This window comes from Solanum dulcamara, chromosome 12 (assembly GCF_947179165.1).
Source record: "Solanum dulcamara chromosome 12, daSolDulc1.2, whole genome shotgun sequence".
Lineage (NCBI taxonomy): Eukaryota > Viridiplantae > Streptophyta > Magnoliopsida > Solanales > Solanaceae > Solanum > Solanum dulcamara.
In genome coordinates, this window is record NC_077248.1 from 9,150,939 (window position 1) to 9,170,060 (window position 19,122).

General features: G+C 28.6%; 1 protein-coding gene across 1 annotated transcript; it reads left to right on the forward strand.

The window, feature by feature from the left end:
- The first annotated feature begins 8,712 nt into the window (after nt 1–8,712).
- Nucleotides 8,713–12,478, forward strand: LOC129876468 (transcription factor MYB1-like). Its single transcript, XM_055951918.1, has 3 exons — nt 8,713–8,845; nt 9,116–9,245; nt 11,860–12,478. The coding sequence occupies exons 1-3, from the start codon at nt 8,713–8,715 to the stop codon at nt 12,383–12,385; spliced, it is 789 nt and encodes a 262-aa protein (XP_055807893.1). The 3' UTR covers nt 12,386–12,478.
- Nucleotides 12,479–19,122: the final 6,644 nt, after the last annotated feature.

A 19,122-nucleotide genomic window follows, 5' to 3' on the forward strand; every position in this document is an offset into this window, starting at 1 on the left:
CTTAAAATAAGTACACAATTTTTTATTTTATTTATTTTCTATTTTTTATTTTTTTGTTGAAAAAGAAAATACCGAACCCAAGAAGGGCTACCTACGTATCTCATCGCGATGAGAATCAGGTGTGTATAGCTCTTGCAGATATGATATATAAAATAATTTAAAGATTTAGACAAACTCAGAGTAACGTCTCATAAGTCTAGTGCTCGTTGACATCTTCAGTTGGAGAGTGTCTTTTGCTTATTTACACCAACACATTCCGCGTCCTCTCAACCATAGGTGAGGACATCTATCTTTGTATTAATTTTCAGATATTCCTCAGAGATTATATATTGGTGTGTTCTTTCAATTTTCTACAGGAATCACTTGTTGTGTTATTTTTGGGATTGTCTCTTATTACTTGAATTTTTCCAACTATTCACGAAAATCATACATTGTTATAACCATCTTCGACTATTATCGGAGAATTTTTCGGTAAAGATATGAGAAATGTGTGAAAGCAGGGTCGGTATAAAGAAAATAAGTAACAACATATAGGAGAAAGAGTTCATAGTCAAAGACTCCCCCAATTATCTTTCAGGCTGTGTATTGGTGTCTTGTGAAATTTAAGGTCATCATTATTTACCATTAACTCTTGTCCATGCAAAATCTCTTGAGAAAGGATTATGATTTTTCTTAGATTAAAGAACTGAAAAATATTAGGGTTAAAGTTTGTGGTTGAATGTTGTAGTAGATTTGGGATTGCCGTGATTTCCTCTCTTGAAATAATGTCGTCTCTCCTGCATACAAAGAAAACTTCTTAGTTAGGAAGAAGGTATTGACCTCTCAAAATTGAGATCCAATCATTTATCGCATGATATCCTTTGACAACAACCTCTACAAAAGAAAAAAGAATCAACTTTGTTGAACCCTGAATCTTTGCGAAGTAAGCAAGTTTGATTTTCGACACAAATCAGTTTCTTCCTGAAAGAGAAGAATAACTCAAAAGCCAAAGTATTAGTTCGTGTTTGTAATAATTAATACAAAATATCACACAAAAATATATAAATATTGCTTTGTTTGAAGACAAACTAATCCATGGTGAAGAAAGACTAAATTGACAGAAATTGATCCATTTTAATTTTAGGATTGATGTGTGAGAAAGGTTGACTTGTGTTGAATCACGGATTTCTTGTTCTTCAACGTTTGTACCCTCATTCTTCTTAGATGCAGAAGAAGTGAAAGAATGAGGAAAAACTAAAAACTTCAAAGACAAAAACGAGCCTTAAAAGGCTGCCTAAGTATTTCACAAGGGAGAATTCAGGTCCTACATAGTTCGATCAGCTTGAAATTTTATTTTTATTTTTAATAAAACATCAACCTTTTTTTGAGATGAGAGAGCAAGGTTTATGATTTGAGAATAAAGTTCGAATTTTGTTGGAAAACTAAAGACTCATAGAGTATTTGGATGAACTTTCGATAGTGATTCGATATTTATGCCTATGAGGCTCTAGAAAAAATTCTAAAAAAGTGGACTAGCATGTATCCAAATGAAGCAACAGATTCACAAAACCAGTTATAGCATATAGCACATAAACAGTTATTGCGCATCCTAAATAGATATGTGATCTTTTTGCGTCAAAAATAGGCCTAGTGATTTGAAGGATGTATAACGTCATTTGAAACATTCCATTGCCCCAAAAAACCATATTTATACAAGCTTTATGAATAAACTGAATGGAGATACATAATAGGAAAATGAGATACAAATAAGCGGTCCACACAGGGGTACAATCCTAAACAAAGCAAGCATAAATAAAATAAGTAAATAAATTATTACAACCCAAATTAATCTAAATTAACAATAAATAACACATGAAAATATAGCCCGATACTTAGTTTCTGTACGCCTGGACTAAATTGTTGGGTCATCTGCGTTTTGGGTCTTAAGCACAATTTCATTGTATATTGCAGTTATATATATACTATATATCGGATTGTATATATACTGTATACCACCTATTTGTTCTCTGTATCTGTTGTATATCACTGTATATCAGACTGTATATATACTGTATATCAGTGTATACAACATTGTTTTCTTGCATATCAAACTATATTCTTATTGTATATCAGTGTATATGACACTGGTTTCCACTTGTATTTCGTGTATATAGCCCAATATCAATATTCAAATCATGTATATGTTAGCTTCATTTCCATGTATTAACTTTCCAGCAATTCAAGCAAGATGATGGGAGACTCAAAACTCAATGATATGCAAGGATAGAGTCCAAAGATGGACTCGAATTGATATCACATATACCAAAATAAAATTACATAAGCATTTACTCATTTTAAGCTAAACCAAGGAATATATCATGATATTTTAAGTTATCAAATTGATGGGCATCCTAGAAATAACTAACAACATGCTAACTAGCCCAATTTTAAAGAAAGAATTAAATCAATTCGGCCATGAAAGTTATAATTAAATAACAACTTTAAGCATATTTTTGTTATCTAAATCATGTTAAAAGAAGAAATTGAAAACATGAAAATATATATTGTCAAAGAAAACTACTTGAAAAATAATGAATAAAACTAAAAGCTTTCATGAAATAATCCTAATAAATGATAGCTAATTAATCCTAACACATGCTAACTATAAGAAATTTCTATCATTAATCTAATTATTTTTAATACATGCTAACTAAAAAAAATAAGATTACGAATCAACTAAATGTGAAATAATTAAATAAAATAAAGCTGAGAAAATATTTTACTTCTTTCCGAACAGCGAGACTGAAGACGACGAACAGAAGACAATTTCACCACCACCCAAGAACTTGATGGATCTCCAATCTACAAAAAGAAAAATTAAAAATTTAGACTCGAACCTTCGTGGGTTCGATATTATAAGAACACTGTTCTTAGAAATTTTCACAACTTTTAGGCTGGGGATAAAAATCCAAAATCCTAGCCAAGTTAAGAAAATTTCTAACTTTGGGTGGCTAAAAACCTCTCACTTCTTCCCTCTTCTTAATAAGAATATGAGCTTTTATATAGGCTCCAAAAACCCCCAAATTCTTCATCAATTTTCTATGTGGAGAATGGTTTTTTTTATAGAAAAAGCTAAAAGTTTCAAAAATACAAACTATAATTAAATTAACCTAACTAACAATGTATTTAGTAAAAAATAAAATCTTTTACGATAATTTTCGAATAACCACATAAATAGTAATCAAAGATATAGTTATATAGAAATATGTATATTATATTAAAATTTATAAAAAAGATAAAAATAGTTAAGAATAACATGAAAATATCTTTGTTTTTATAATAGCTAATTATTTAAAAAATGTTCGAAATTTAAAGAAACTTGATAGCTAATTTGCGTGTTGGAGTGTCAAAATTGGGTGTCAACACCAAACTAGTTGGTTAATCGCTTTGAATAGACATGAATACGTAATGCTTAAATGAATACAAATGTTATTTGTTTATGAAAATACAAATCAAATGGGGACAATAAGTATGAATACATATTAGTTAGGTACGCGTATGTAAACGAATTGCAATTACAAAAGTATAATTAACATGCATGAATTGAAAATGAACATTGCATCAAGATTTCCGAAATAACGATATTAAATGCAAAAAATACATAATGCAAAAATAAAATACAGAGGATTGAGGGTACGATATGGATAAATATGAAAATACAAAATAAAATTAAATAATACTGGGGTTAGCTCGATGAATACATACACGAAAGAAAGCTACCTAATTTAATAAGATTATGATTTTGAATTCTTCAAAATCTAATTGGAATATTGAAAAGAAAGTAATATAAAAGTAGAGAGAAAAGTGAGAAATAAGAGAGAATGAATGAAGAAGAGAGAGAAAGTAAAACCAATTAGAAGAAAAAGGGGAGAGAGAAGCGAGAAATAAGAGGGAAGTAATCAGGAAGAGAGAGAGAGAGAGAATAGGTCCAGGGGAGTGAAAATAGAATGTATTTTAGGACGATAATTATAAACATATAATTTGCTATAAAATCAATGTATAGTGGTTTTTAATAATATTTTCAAACTATAGTTTTTTTCCATAATTCAGTTTGAATTTTTGCCTAGTTTCATAAGTTTTCCTATTAGTAATTTATCGTACTAGGATATTTAGGCCCGATTCGCTAGTCATTCTTATTTCACTAAATATTGTGTTTTAAAACTTTACTCATGACTTATATTAGAAAGCATATTTAAGAGATTCAATATTATTACTTCTCATTATATGTAAAAAAAAATTAAAGCATGTAAATTTAACGTTGATTATTCTATTAATTATTGCCATAACCGAATAGTCGAATCGAAAAAAATCAAATCAAAAAGAGAAAAATCGAACCAAATCAATTTTTTTTATTTGAATTAGATTACACTTTTTTAAAACCAAAAATCAAAAAACTGAAATTGAATAACACATAACCAAATTGAAAAATCGACACAATATACAACTTAATTAAAACCTCCTTGGTCGCGCTGTCTTTGCAATTTGCGACATGTGGCGTAGCAACTCTCTTCATTGGACTTTTAGAAAAGATTTATTTATGTCATTCGTTAAAAATTTAGCTCATCTATGTCATTACAGTTTGAGAAAAGGTTCATCTAAGTTATTATTTTTAACTCTGATTTTGCAAAATTATCCAAACAACTTTTAACACTTTTTAATTAGAGTTTTGGATAAAATGTAATATTTTTGCTTCTTCTTATTCAACACCACCAAGCACACATGAAGGACAATAAGAACTAAAAATTTCCAACTTGTTCAATTTTTCACGAAATCACCTCAAAATTCAACAGTAGCGTCCCTCCAGTCTAGTTATCAAAACCAATATCTTTTGAGCTCGAATTCAACCCATCTCAACAAGACACACTTAATTTTTTTTCAAAATTCCAAAACTTCAATATTTTTTGTCACGACCCAACCCATCGGCCGTGCGGGCACCCACTATACACCCTAAGTAGGAGAACCCTTATATAAGAACAGTTGCGGATTTTAAAACAAAATTGAACAATTAACCAACATTTCTAAAGAAAACTATATTACACATTAGTTTATTCAATTATATATACCCCCCCAAGATACTAGTCTAAACAGATACAAGAGCTACTAAGAGTAGAAATAAAATAAAGGCCAATGACCCAGCTTCTACCAAGATAAGGAAAAAATGGAAACTGCTGGAAGATCGCCTTTGTCTTCACCTACAAAATATAACCGACCCTGCAACCAAACTATGTCAAGTGGCATAACAAGAGTAGTATCAGTACAAACAACACGTACTGATAGGCATCATCGTTCAATCTGATACTCACCGCATAATATATGAACAAAAAAGTAAGAGATATCCTCATACTTAGATTTTCTCAATTTAGCCACCCCAGCCCAATAAGTGCACTCCTCATTCTCGCCCTTATTGTATTCACCACCCTAAACAACACAGTTCCACTACCACCCTACTCACAACTTAAAACTGTGGGTTAGGGACCCACCTTACTATTATTCCATCACCCCAATAGTCCCCACTTAGCAACTTTAACCATTCAATGATTTCGCCCAACCTTAACTAGTTGGTCTAATTGTCTCACAACATAAAACATATCCTTCTCACAACCACACTCTACTCCTCACTTGAGTTCTTGATAGCCACAATCCCTACCCCAGTTATTCATGGAGATCACAATGCTGACACTCTCTGGCAACTAGAAACCTCAACTTCTAAGTATATAAATATAAAATACGATTATACTATTTGGATGACATCCAATACGTGTCGAAATGTGGCACCCGATCCAAACATACCACATTCATAATTACATTCAACACTCACAACATTTATAACACCAAGAACAGGTTCATCACAAAATAAGCTAGCAATTGCGCGTTTATATAAGAACTAACATGTTACCTTTATCCGTACACGTCTAGGCATGTCATAAGTAACTCAATTACACATTTAAGACAATTCAGGACACAATCAATGTCTCCACCACAACCTGCCAGGTCTAACCTCAAAATCTACCGATTTTATTTTTTTTCTGTATGAGATTCTATGACCGATATAAACTAACTAGCTGTACACAAAACATCTCAATCAATAACTTCTCTATTCACTGTAGCACCCTTCTACCCAGGTCGCGTTCTAATTTGACCCTATAATAATCGAATCTCTGCCCATAACCCATGACCCGCAGCTTAGTATATGAATTCTCATTAATTTCCCTTCTATATTACACAGTAGGTATAGGTTTACCACTCAGAAAAGAGAAGCCTAGCCTACCTAGGCATCAAACATTCGCAGAGAGATAACACTACTGAAATCGCTAGTTACAGATGTTCCATGGGCAAGACTAGGTTGAATTCCACGAATTAAAGTCTTCCAAAAGCTAAGATTCCCTCCCCGCCTCTTCTTCATTCAAGAGCAGCCTTTATGGAGAAACCCTCGCCTCTAACCTCCACTTGGGGGAAGTGAAGAAAATAAAAAAATCGTGACTTAAGTTCTGTCCCACGATTTTTCTCTTTGGCGGCGCTGCTCCGACATGACCATCCTGCTCTGGCGGGGGTGGTGGGATCCAGTCAAGCCAAATTTTTGTGATTTCTTTTTAATTGAAATTAATGACGGTTCGGGTCGTTACATTTTTTAATAGTATAATTTTCTCCACAACTCCAAATCAGTTGAAATTTTGAACATAGACTCAATAAAATAGAAAGTTATGATTGTTTTACTGTTTCGACGTGACATCTATCAATTCGGCGGATCGCCGAATAGTTTGGCATATCGCCAAAATGCATCGCCGAAGTAGACTCAAAATTTCAAAAAATTATTTTGATCCATTTTTTTTGTTGTTTTTGACACTCTTTTCTTGTTTTTTAGTGTTTTTTGAGTCTAGTTCAAAATTTCAAGTTATTTAGAGTTGTGGAGAAAATTCTACCTTTAAAGGAGGCTAAAGTTTTAAAATTTTGAAGAAATTTTAAATGTGTCTCATTGAATTCAAGCTCAAAAGATATCAGATTTTGGTATCAAATTCAGAGAGACGCTACTCTTGAAATTTGAGGTGATTTCGTGAAAAATTGAAGAAGTTTGATTAAATTTCAAATTCTTTTTCCTAAAAATTACAATCACACACAATTCATTTTTTAAAATTTCAAATAAATTAAAAACATATTATAATAATATATAGTAACTTTTATACATAATCTAATATATAATATTAATATTATGTGATGATGTATTACCTGTGGCTAGGGCTGTATAGGGCAAACTGATAAACTGCTCCAAACCGACAAATCGAACCAAACCGGAAAAAAACCCGACTAGTGGTTTGGTGTTTGGACAAAAACCCCGACCATTATAGGGTTGGTTTGATTTTAACTAAAAACGTCAAACCGAACCCAAACCGACCCGATTATAGATATACTACTTTTAAAGTATGTTATACATAAAAATATTTATTAAAATATAATTTATAAATATTTTTTTAAAATTTTTCAAAATTTTTGTTTTCTTTCTTACATTTAGATTTGGACTTGAGAAGCTCATCTAAATAATATACAAAAAAAGCTCATCTTATAAAGTTATATTATAAAGTTAAAACTTCAAACAGTGTTATGCCTCCATTTTATATGTTGATATTTTGTACTAGAACTCTTTTTAAGAAGCACTGCTCTTTGCTTTTTATTAGATACTATGAAAAACCCGAGAAACCCAAAAAACCCGAAAACCCTGAAAAAATCCAAAACCCGAGAAAAATTGATATCGAAAAACCCAACTTTTATTGATTTGATTTGGTTTATAGATTCAATAACCCGACACAAATGATTTGATTTAATTTGTAAAAAAATCGAACTAATCCGGTCCATATACACCCCTACCTGTCGCACACTAGTGTGTAAGTGTCACTAGTGATTATAATCCATCCACGTCCCGTCTAGAGTTCACTGTTACTCCCAATCTCTATATAGATACATAGATAGACACACTCATTTTGTCTAACAAATTTGTGGAAAGAGCAAAAAAGGAAAGCACCACCAAAGCAAAGAACTTCTAAAAGGTCTTTTCCTATAGTTGTGTTTTATTATTATTTTGTTTTAATTTTTTGTCCAAATATTTAATTTTATCACTCCCTTGTTGTGACTAATTTACATTAATTTCTTTCGTCTCTATTTTAATTTGGTAATTCTTTCATATTTATAGTCCGCATAACATTTTTAAAATCATACAAAACTAAAAAGTAAGTTGATATTTACGATTATAAAATTTGAAAATATTTTAAATTCAAAGGCGGAGCTAATAGCATGCATGTATGTATGGATAAATTCAGTAAATTTTATTCAAATAATATATTTGTATTAATAAGTTTAAATAATATATATAAATGTTAAATTCTAAAACTTAATTATTGGTATTTAAAATTGTTATTATAAAATTTAGAAGCTCATAAAATTAAACTCCTACAACTTTATTCAAATATGTATTTATATTAATAAATTTATTAACAAATATAAATACTAAATTTAATTATTATTATAAAATTTAAAAACTCATAAAATTAAAATCTACGTTAATTGCGATAATCGAGCGGGCCCTTAAATAAAAACAAAGGGAAGTATCTAGACTATAGCTTGCGTGCTTTTGCTTAAACTCAATCATTGTTTTTGGTTTCGTAATCATTTGCAGTACATATCATGAATACTACTACTATTGCTAAGTCATTGGGAGTGAGGAAAGGTACATGGACTGAAGAAGAAGATATTCTTTTGAGGAAATGTATTGACAAGTATGGAGAAGGAAAGTGGCATCTTGTTCCTTCTAGAGCTGGTAAACACACTACTATTATTAATATTGAGAGGAGAAATCAGCATTTTCAATTTTATAGATTTTAAATATTATAATTATAATTTTAAGTGATAATAATTAAATTTTAAATTTTATATTTATACATATTTAATGAATTTATTAACACTAATATATTAATCAGTAAAATCTACTGGATTTGATCAAATCCATAGGCAGATTACTAGTGTCGCTTCAATTATTATTATTTTCTCTATCTTTATTCCTTTCTTAAATTTTATGTGATATGTTCAGGTTTAAATAGATGTCGAAAGAGTTGTAGATTGAGGTGGTTGAATTATCTAAGGCCACACATCAAGAAAGGTGACTTCGCTCCAGATGAAATAGATCTCATTTTGAGACTTCATACGCTTCTAGGCAACAGGCAAGTTCATGTTCAAACACTTCAATTGATGTCACATAATATTTTTAATGACACAAGTCAAAAATTTCGTTCAAAATATTCAAGAATTAATATATATTCATAAGAAGTAATATTGTGAAACGTAAATTTTTTGTATATATTATATAACGTTTTGATGAAGTGTGTTCAACTCATCCGTCATTATCTTCAATATATATATATATATAATATTATTTGTTATGAATAGTTTTTTATGAGAAGAATGCAACAGTCTAATGAAAAAGAGTAGGTATATTTGTGCAGCAATATTGGTAGCTTATGCATTATTCAGTAAGTTTATATTGTTTAGTACGTTAGATTAGATAACAATATAAGCAGGAAGTTAAACACAATCAAAGTTCTGGTACAAGAATTATAAGATCCAAAATAGTGTGAGATAATTCATTTTCTTTTGAATGAATTGTTGTCTTTTTTTCCTTTTGAATCAATTATTTCTTTTATTTTCATATATAATTATTAATCGAACTTAATCAAATCAAATCGATAACAATTAAATCGATAAATGTATATTTAATTTAGTTTGATTTTAATAATTTAAAATTTGATTAAATTCAATTTTAATTAATAACCCATTCAAATTGATCCGTAAACACCTATAACACTATATTATAACATGATATGCTTATGATTAAAAGATTTAAAGGATGTTTTAAATATGTTATTTATACCTTACAAGAATGTACGAATCAAAAGTTGCATTCATAAACTTCTTATACATGTGGACACATTATCTTTTCCTATTTTAGGTTTTTTGGTTCACTTTGAATTCCTTTGGCTTTAATACACGTGGACCACCTCCCTTAATTTTGGATAATAATTTCATTTCTCTTCGATGGATGCTTGTACAAATTGGGAGAATTTGCACCTATATTAAATTTTAGAGAACATGCAAAAAGCGATAATAGATCTCGTCGTTAATATTAATAAAAAAATCTAGATGCCTACAACATCTTGTATATAACTTGTTCATTTGGTGGCACGTTTTTTTGGAAATTACTCTGTTTTAATTTTTTTAATATATTATACATTTAAAAATTATATAAAAATATCATAAATTAATAATTAATAGCTTAAAATATCTAAAAAATTATTTAAAAATTTAAGTTGATTTTCGAAATTTGATTTGTACCAGATAAATTAGAATAAAGGAGTATCATAAATTATGTAAAAATTATTATAAATCACAATAATTAACAACTTAAATAGTTAAAAAAACTTATAAAAAATTGATATAGTCTCGAAATTTCATCTGTACCTCATAAATTGGAACAAAGGAAGCAACAATATTATGTCAAAATTACTACAAATCACAATAATTAACAACTTAAAATATCTATTAAAAAATAGATAAAATAATTAACAATTTATAATATCTAAAAAACATATAATATAATTAGCGATATATATATATGGTTGACTATCAAAATTCATCGTGACACATAAATTGGGACAAAAAGAGTAACTTACATTATGTGAAAATTAAGTAAAAAGTACCATAATCATAATAATTAACAACTTAAAATATTTTTAAAACATAAAAAAAAAATTAATTGAATCCAAATTTTTCTATGTCACAGAAATTGAAACAAAAAAATTAATATATATTAAGCCCGTATGTATATCTAATAATTAAAAAATAAAAGCCTTTAGGATACTTTTCTGACATCTGCCGAAGTCTTTTATCTCTTTCATAAATTTTTTTACTCAATTAGTTACAGTCATATAAAATGAACTTGATGGAATAATATCCAGTAGAAAGATTTCCATGGATAGTCAAGAATAGGCCTCTTTGACACGGAGGGCTTCAACTATTTTGGGTCAATAATTTAAGAAAATAAGATTATTGATGATGATGTTATACATCGTATTAAAGTGGAATGAATGAAATGGAGGTTTATATCTGATATTTTTGTGATAAAAATGTGTCAGAACGCTTAGAAAGTAAGTTCTATAGAGTAGTTAATTGTTAGACCAACTATGTTGTATTGAGCAAATTGTTGATCAATCAAGAACACATGTTCACAAGATGAATGTACGAGAGGTGAGAATATTTAGATAGATGTATGGACACCCTAGCTAGGATAGAAAAGATTAATTAAGAAGGTAGGTAAATCGAAGAAGAGTCAAGGACATGCGATTAGACATGAAATAACACATTTTCAGTTCACCGAGTATAATCGATCCTAAATAAAAAAATATGAAAGTCGAAGATTAAGATAAATAGATGAGTAGGCAGTCCAACCATTTTCTATCTTTCCTGAGGGAAAGCATGCTTGGTTCTATTATCTTTCTCCGTTCTATTAAAACTGTTGTTTCTTTTACTTGGTTTATTTATACTATTTTTATTGTCGTTACTTTACTTTCTATCGTATTTTCATCGTAGCTTTTACACTTGTTTTTATTAAACTTATGTTGAACTCGTTCTACTTGACTTAAAAGTCTATTAAAAACAACCTCTATATTTTTTACAAAATAAGACCAGAAATTTATGTACACACCACTCTGCTTAGGTCCCACTGGATATACTATTGCTGTTGTAGTAAGTTGTCTTTGATGCCATATTTTTTTGGTTTAGATGGTCACTTATTGCTGGGAGACTGCCGGGAAGAACAGCAAATGATGTGAAAAACTACTGGAACACACACATACACAGGAAGTTAATAACTCCTCCTCAAATACAAGAGTGTAAGTACAATAATACCCTCAAGATCACCAAAAGCACCATACTAAGACCACGACCTCGACCTCGGACCTTCTCAAGTACGAAGAATATTTCTTGGTGCACCAACAATAGTATGATCACAAACACATTAGACAAAGACGACGAACGCAACAAAGAAATAGTAGTAAATATTTGTGACGAGCCAATTGCAGGAAAAACAACGTCATCGTCTATAGACGACGACGGAGTTGAATGGTGGACAAGTTTACTGGAAAAATGCAATGAAATTGAGGAAAAAGCAGAAGCAGTACGGAGCTTTGAGGAAGAAAATAAATTGTTACCAAATTTGTTGCATGAGGAAAATAATTCAACACCTATGCAACAAGGACAACACCTATGGAATCTATTTAATTCGTTTCCTCAAAACAAAGACATGTAATTAATGGTATTGTATTATTGCTTGTACTAGCTAGGGATATATTATATTCTATTGCTATCCCAAGTACAAGTAGGGTCTATCACTGTTTTTATATTAGAGTATTTTAAGTTATTGAATGTACATTTTGTGTGATGAGAGTATTTACCATTAGGTTGCTTTTATATATTATAGAAAATACAATTTATAAATTACACGCATGCTTTCTCTTATGTGACGTTTTCATTTTCAGAATTCAATTAGTAAAATGAGATATGTCAGAAATTACAAATCAAGGTCGAGGCTGTTAGGTTGAAAATTGTTATGCAACTGAAATAGTTGAGCACGGGCGTACTCAATTAGATTGACAATTTAAAGTCAAACTTCATATTATAATCTTAATTGTTTTTCAATTTAGTTGACATATATAAATTAAATAATAATAATAACATAAACGGTGTAATCACCGGGCGAAGATAGGATGTACGCAGGCGAAATCAGAATATAAATAATGCAAATTTTCAATGAGAAAATATAAAATAAAGTATGAATAATAAAACCTATCTCAAGAATTTGAGAAATTGATATAATGATATCGAATAGTGTTGCATTGAATTTGATAAGTTGATATAATGATATTTAAATAGTGTTGACTTCTTGTCGTGGTTGAAATTAAAGAAGACACCACAAGGCAAATTTGATATTTTTATAGACAAACAATAATAGATTTTACATTTTATAGAAGGTTTGACCGTTTGAGAAACTTAGAATATTCAATAATAAAACAAAAAATAGTGAAAGGGAATGAAAAATGTAAATATTGAAATAATAATGTGGCTTCATTTTAATCGTTAGGATATAAATGAGGAAACAAAATAGATAGTCACGTAAGAAAGGATGATATAATTACCTAAAAACTATTATATATCATTTCATAATTATTACAACTATTCCCCACATTAAATAAAATAAAAAGTTATTATATTTTCTGTCCAATTTTTTTTAACAAAATATATATATATATATATATATATATATATATATATATATATATATATATATAATATTTTTAGAAACAATTGTGGGGTGGGGGGCAAAAATATTATCATTACGTCAGTGACCTTATTGTCAAGCCAACCTAGATTAAGAAGCTCTTTGATTGTTTGTGATTTTATCAAATGATTTTGTGATCAATTATTATACTTAGAAACTAATTAATCAAGTGTACGTGAGGCCTCGAAAAGAATGTACAGTAAAGCCTCACTAAATTAATATAAGTGGAATCATAGAATATTATTATTTAATAGATATATTATTTAATCGATAGATTAATATTTATTAACATGGAGACGAAATTGGAATCCATAAGAAAAAAACGTCATTCATGAAGGAGGGGTATTTGTGAAAACGGTATTCATGAACTTGAGGTCATGATTAATGATCTATTTTACCGCAATAAAATGAACGTCAATAACCTGCTGGATTATCCGGATGAAAATAATACATATTCAGAGTCCAAAGCTTAGAAGAAATTGTGGATACTATTGGAAAAAACAATGTTAATGATGAAGTAAGGATGATACCTTTGAAAATAGTTAAGCGTAAGAAAGCACTTATCACATCTAGAATTCTTCACAATTTTATGGTGCAGTTCGAAAAAACAATACCAAAACTTTTGAATGTAATGAGAAAAATTAGAAATGAGCTTCAACTAGATTTAAATTTTAACAAAATACAATAGAATCATATTTTACTATATTGTCTTAATTATATTTATATTTTTATAACATTATTAATTTATAATGTTAATAAGACTATATATTTATAAAAAAATATTTTGAAAATATATTATCTTATCGAAGTGGATGATTTTTTGATTGACCCTTGTGTACCAAGCTTGAGAAGCGTGCGTTATTTTGCTTATTGAGCTGTTCAATCTTCCCTACTTACCATTCAAAGATGAGATGATGGCAAGTGTACCTAAGGTTAGGACGTTAGGTTGTACTAGCTTTAGCCTTTAAGATTTAAAATGATTTAAATCTTTTTATAGATACACGTAAAAAAAATTTGTGGTACTTTAATCGATATATTGATATTCTATCGGCTATCAAGGGCGTTGACGTCAGTATACGAATTTTAAATTTTATGTCATTTTAAAATAAAAAGGAATATGAAAGTAATGAAACATTTAAAAATAAATATTTTTCCTTTTTGGATATAAGTGTCATTTTCCCTATACAAATAGTGATACATTTTCTCTACGAATGATAAATTTCATACATATGCAGCAATGATACATTTTCTATACCTATGTCGGAAGTAGATGAGAAAAAAGCTATTAAAATAAAATTATTTTAAAAAGACTAAAAAATATATTTTTTAGCTTCTTAGGTCATTAGGTGTCAATACTTTCACCTGGATGACCAGTTTTGTTTTTATTCCATAATTTTTCAAATACTTTTCCTAAAGATGAAGGACCAAGAGATGCACATCTATAGGACCAGAATGGAAGTTCGGAGTGGGCCATTGAGGTGTTATTTTGTTTTTTTTTTGGAAACTTACGTGATGTGTTATAGAGAAAATTATGCAAAATATCCGTAAACAAAATTATTTACACAAAAATTAACCCACTTTAAAATAGCCCCTCATCTATTTATTGAGCCTAAAATACCCTTGACATCTACCTTTAGGTCAAAAAATTACCCTTTTTTTAACGGAAAAAAGGCACGAGGGACATTTTTATACCAAAAAATATTCAAATTATTTGATTAAAATTATGTTAAATAAATTTTAATTTATAATTAATTTTAAATAATTTTAATTAAATAATTTGATTAATTTTTTAAACGCGTGGCGACCATCTATTGGTTATAATTTAATTATTTAAAATTAATTATAAATCAAAATTTCTTTAACATAATTTTAATCAAATAATTTAAATATTTTTTTAAACACATGGCGGTCATCTATTGGTTATAATTTAATCATAAATCAAAATTTATTTAATAAAATTTTAATTAAATAATTTGAATAATTTTTTTAAATACGTGGTGGTTATCTATTGGTTACAATTTAATTATGTAAAATTAATTATAAATCAAAAATTATTTAACAGAATTTTGATTATCGAAAAGGGCCTAAAATGCCCTCGAACTATTAGAAATTGTACAAAAATGTCTCTCATGCCCTTTTCCGTTAAAGAAAGGGTCATTTTTGGACCTAAAGGTGAATGTCAAAGACATTTTAGGCCAATAGATAGATGATAGACATTTTTGTACTATTTCTAATAGTTCGAGGACATCTTAGGCCCTTTTCCGTTTTAAAATTAAGTAGATTTTACTTAAATCCATAGTGAAAAAGTTTAATTACAACTTATTCCTACTTTTTCTTAAATTACCCGATTTTCCTGATTTTTCCCAAATTTGTCATACATTAGTAATACGTCTGATACATCACATTTTGATACATAATAATTAATGTTGTTGATTTTTTTATGGAAAGGTAACGTAAATCAAGTTAAGTTTCCGTCTTTCAATCAATTACTTAGCTAAATAAGGGAATTAAGCATACAAAGCGTAACAGTTATGAGGGACTTGAAAAATTCAAAAAACAGAGCATAGGATCGTACCAAACTTCAATCCAAAATTTCAAATTCATCAAGCAATTCAAGATGAATATCTCAATTCTATTGAGACATTCTAGAGTTTGGCAATCCGAGGTGAGTTATGAACGATACAAAATTGATGGAATCGTAGTGGGAGACATAATTGATTTAGGATTATTTGGTATAAGGCACTACAAGTGTTTTGTTGTAGATGTATCAGAAGAAGTAAAATTTGATACATGAGAATTTGATACATAAACTTTTATCTTATATTTGAATTTAATACATTGATAACTGATACATGACCATTCGACAGAATTATGGTTGATACATTGAAGATTGTTATATTAACTTTCAACTGATTTATGGTTGATAAATAACATCTCGTATTGATATAAGTTGTAGATATATCAGAAGCAGTAAAGTTTGATACATGAGAATCTGATATATAAACTTTCATCTTATATTTGAATTTGATATATTGATAATTGATATATGACCATTCGACAGATTATGGTTAATACATTGAAGATTGTTATATTAGCCTTCAACTGATTTATGGTTGATACATAATATCTTGTATTGATATAAATTGTAAATGTATCAAAAACAGTAAAGTTTGATAGTTGAAAATCTGATACATGAACTTTTATCTTATATTTGAGTTTGATACATTGATAATTGATATATGATTATTCGACAGATTTATGATTGATATATTGAAGATTGTTGTATTAGCTTTCAACTAATTTATGGTTGATACATAACATCTTGTATTGATATAATTTGTAAATGTATCAGAAGCAGTAAAGTTTGATACATGAGAATCTCATACATAAATTTTCATCTTATATTTGAGTTTGATACATTGATAACTGACACATGACCATTCGATAGAGTTAGGATTGATACATTGAAGATTGTTGTATTAACTCTCAACTGATTTATGGTTGATACATAACATCTTGTAGTGCTATAAGTTGTAAATGTATCAGAAGCAGTAAAGTTTGATACATGAGAATCTGATATATAAACTTCCATCTTATATTTGAGTTTGATACATTGATAACTGATACATGATCATTCAACAAAGTTAAGGTTGATACATAAGCATTGTTACAATGTACCACATATTAGAAAGGTTATATATCATGAACAAAAATTTATATTCAACAACATCTGCTAAATTGCCTAAATAACTGTATAACTTCTTCACCTATTGATAATTTAAAATCATCAAGAAAATTAGCTATATATGCAGTGCCGAATCTCAAAGAGTGGAAATTGATCTTTTTGATGACATACTTCAGTTCCTGCATTGATAGGAAAAATGATTAAATACAACTTGAACTTGATCCATTGTACATCTGATATGATACATTAGAATAAATGATACAAAAGTGACCTTATGAATCAGATGCATGGATAATCATTATACATATAGAGCTTATATATATTGATATGAGACACTTTATTTTGCAGATTTTAAAAACAATAGAAAAAGCAGAAATTAATGTATCGTAAACAATGCAAAATGCAGAAACGCCTTATTTATCTTGATTAGTACTTGATGTATCACAAAATTATAAAAAACATTAGACCTTATGTATCAGAACAACAATAACAAAACCATATAAGAAGCTTAGTATCAAAATAGAAACATTAAGAAAGGTACATTGAAATGTATTAGAAAAATCGAGATTTTAAAAAAAACACAGCTTTGATGAACTCATACCTTTGGGAGATTAGGGGGTGTTGTAACCCCTTCAATCTTTTTGTCTGCTTCTTTGGGTGCTTGTTGAACTGGAGATTTCGATTTCAATTTCGAACGTAACTTATTCATAACTACTGGATCGTTATGATGTTTGGATCTAACCTCGTGGTAACCTTCCCAAGATGAATCAGAACCCGGTGAAATAAGAATTTCTTGATTTTTATTCAACTGTATGAAACCAACACTAAAAGATGGAGCGAATTCCATATGTATCGGTGAACAATAAGAGTAGAAACAACAAAAAATTACAGAAGAAATCAATGGAAATCAAAGGAGGTGAGATTGAAGTGAGATTTCAGATAAGGAAAAACTTGAATATATCTTACTTAGAAGCTTGAAATTGAGTAATACTTGGACTAAAATTTTAAAAAACAATTGCCGAAGCTCAAGCTTGAAATTAGGCGTGAATTTAGGGTAGTTGAGAGAAGTTAAATGTGATGTATCTGTGAGATGAAGATAAAGTTAATAAAGGAGGGATTTTTGAGATTTTTACAAATGGTAGGGAATATTAGTAAATATGATAATATAACATGTGTAAATAGGTAATTTTTCCTAAAATTAAAGGAGGGCTCCTGGCCCATTTTTTTTGAGAAAAAATGAATATTTATATCATTTTATTATTTTTATTTATTCTTCTATTTAATTAGCTGAGAATGTATGATTGCCAAATATATATATGATATCGATACATTACGTAATTGTTGATATAATATCGATACACGATTATACACCGTTTATACAATGACGATACATTACATACCTACTTATACAATAATGATATATTACATATACACTACATAATTATTTGTTGTGCTGTAAAAATAATAATATTACATAGTTTGAATTTTCTTGGTGCTCCTTTTGAGAAAAACATTTTCCTTTTCTAATTGATTCACTTTTTTGCGGAAACAGAAAATTATATTGTATTATTTTTCATTTTTTTTATTTGTTATGGTGAGAATAATTGATAGTCAAATAAATATTGATACATTACATAATTATTTATATAATATCGATACATGATTATACACATTTATACAATATCGATATATTACATATACACTATATAGTTATTTATACATTATATATGCATGTTTATATACCATTTATACTACATTGATACATGTTTATACATAATTTATACAATATCGATACATTATATATACACCACATAATTATTTATGCTATATTGATACATTAAATATGCACTACATAACTATTTATACTATATCGATACATTACATATACATTACATAATTATTCGTATATTATATATACATATTTTACACCATTTAAACCATATTGATAAATGAAAAAAATCCATGAAAATAGTTTTGAAAAAAGGGTATTTGTATTTAAAACAACGTAGTAAAAAAAACAACA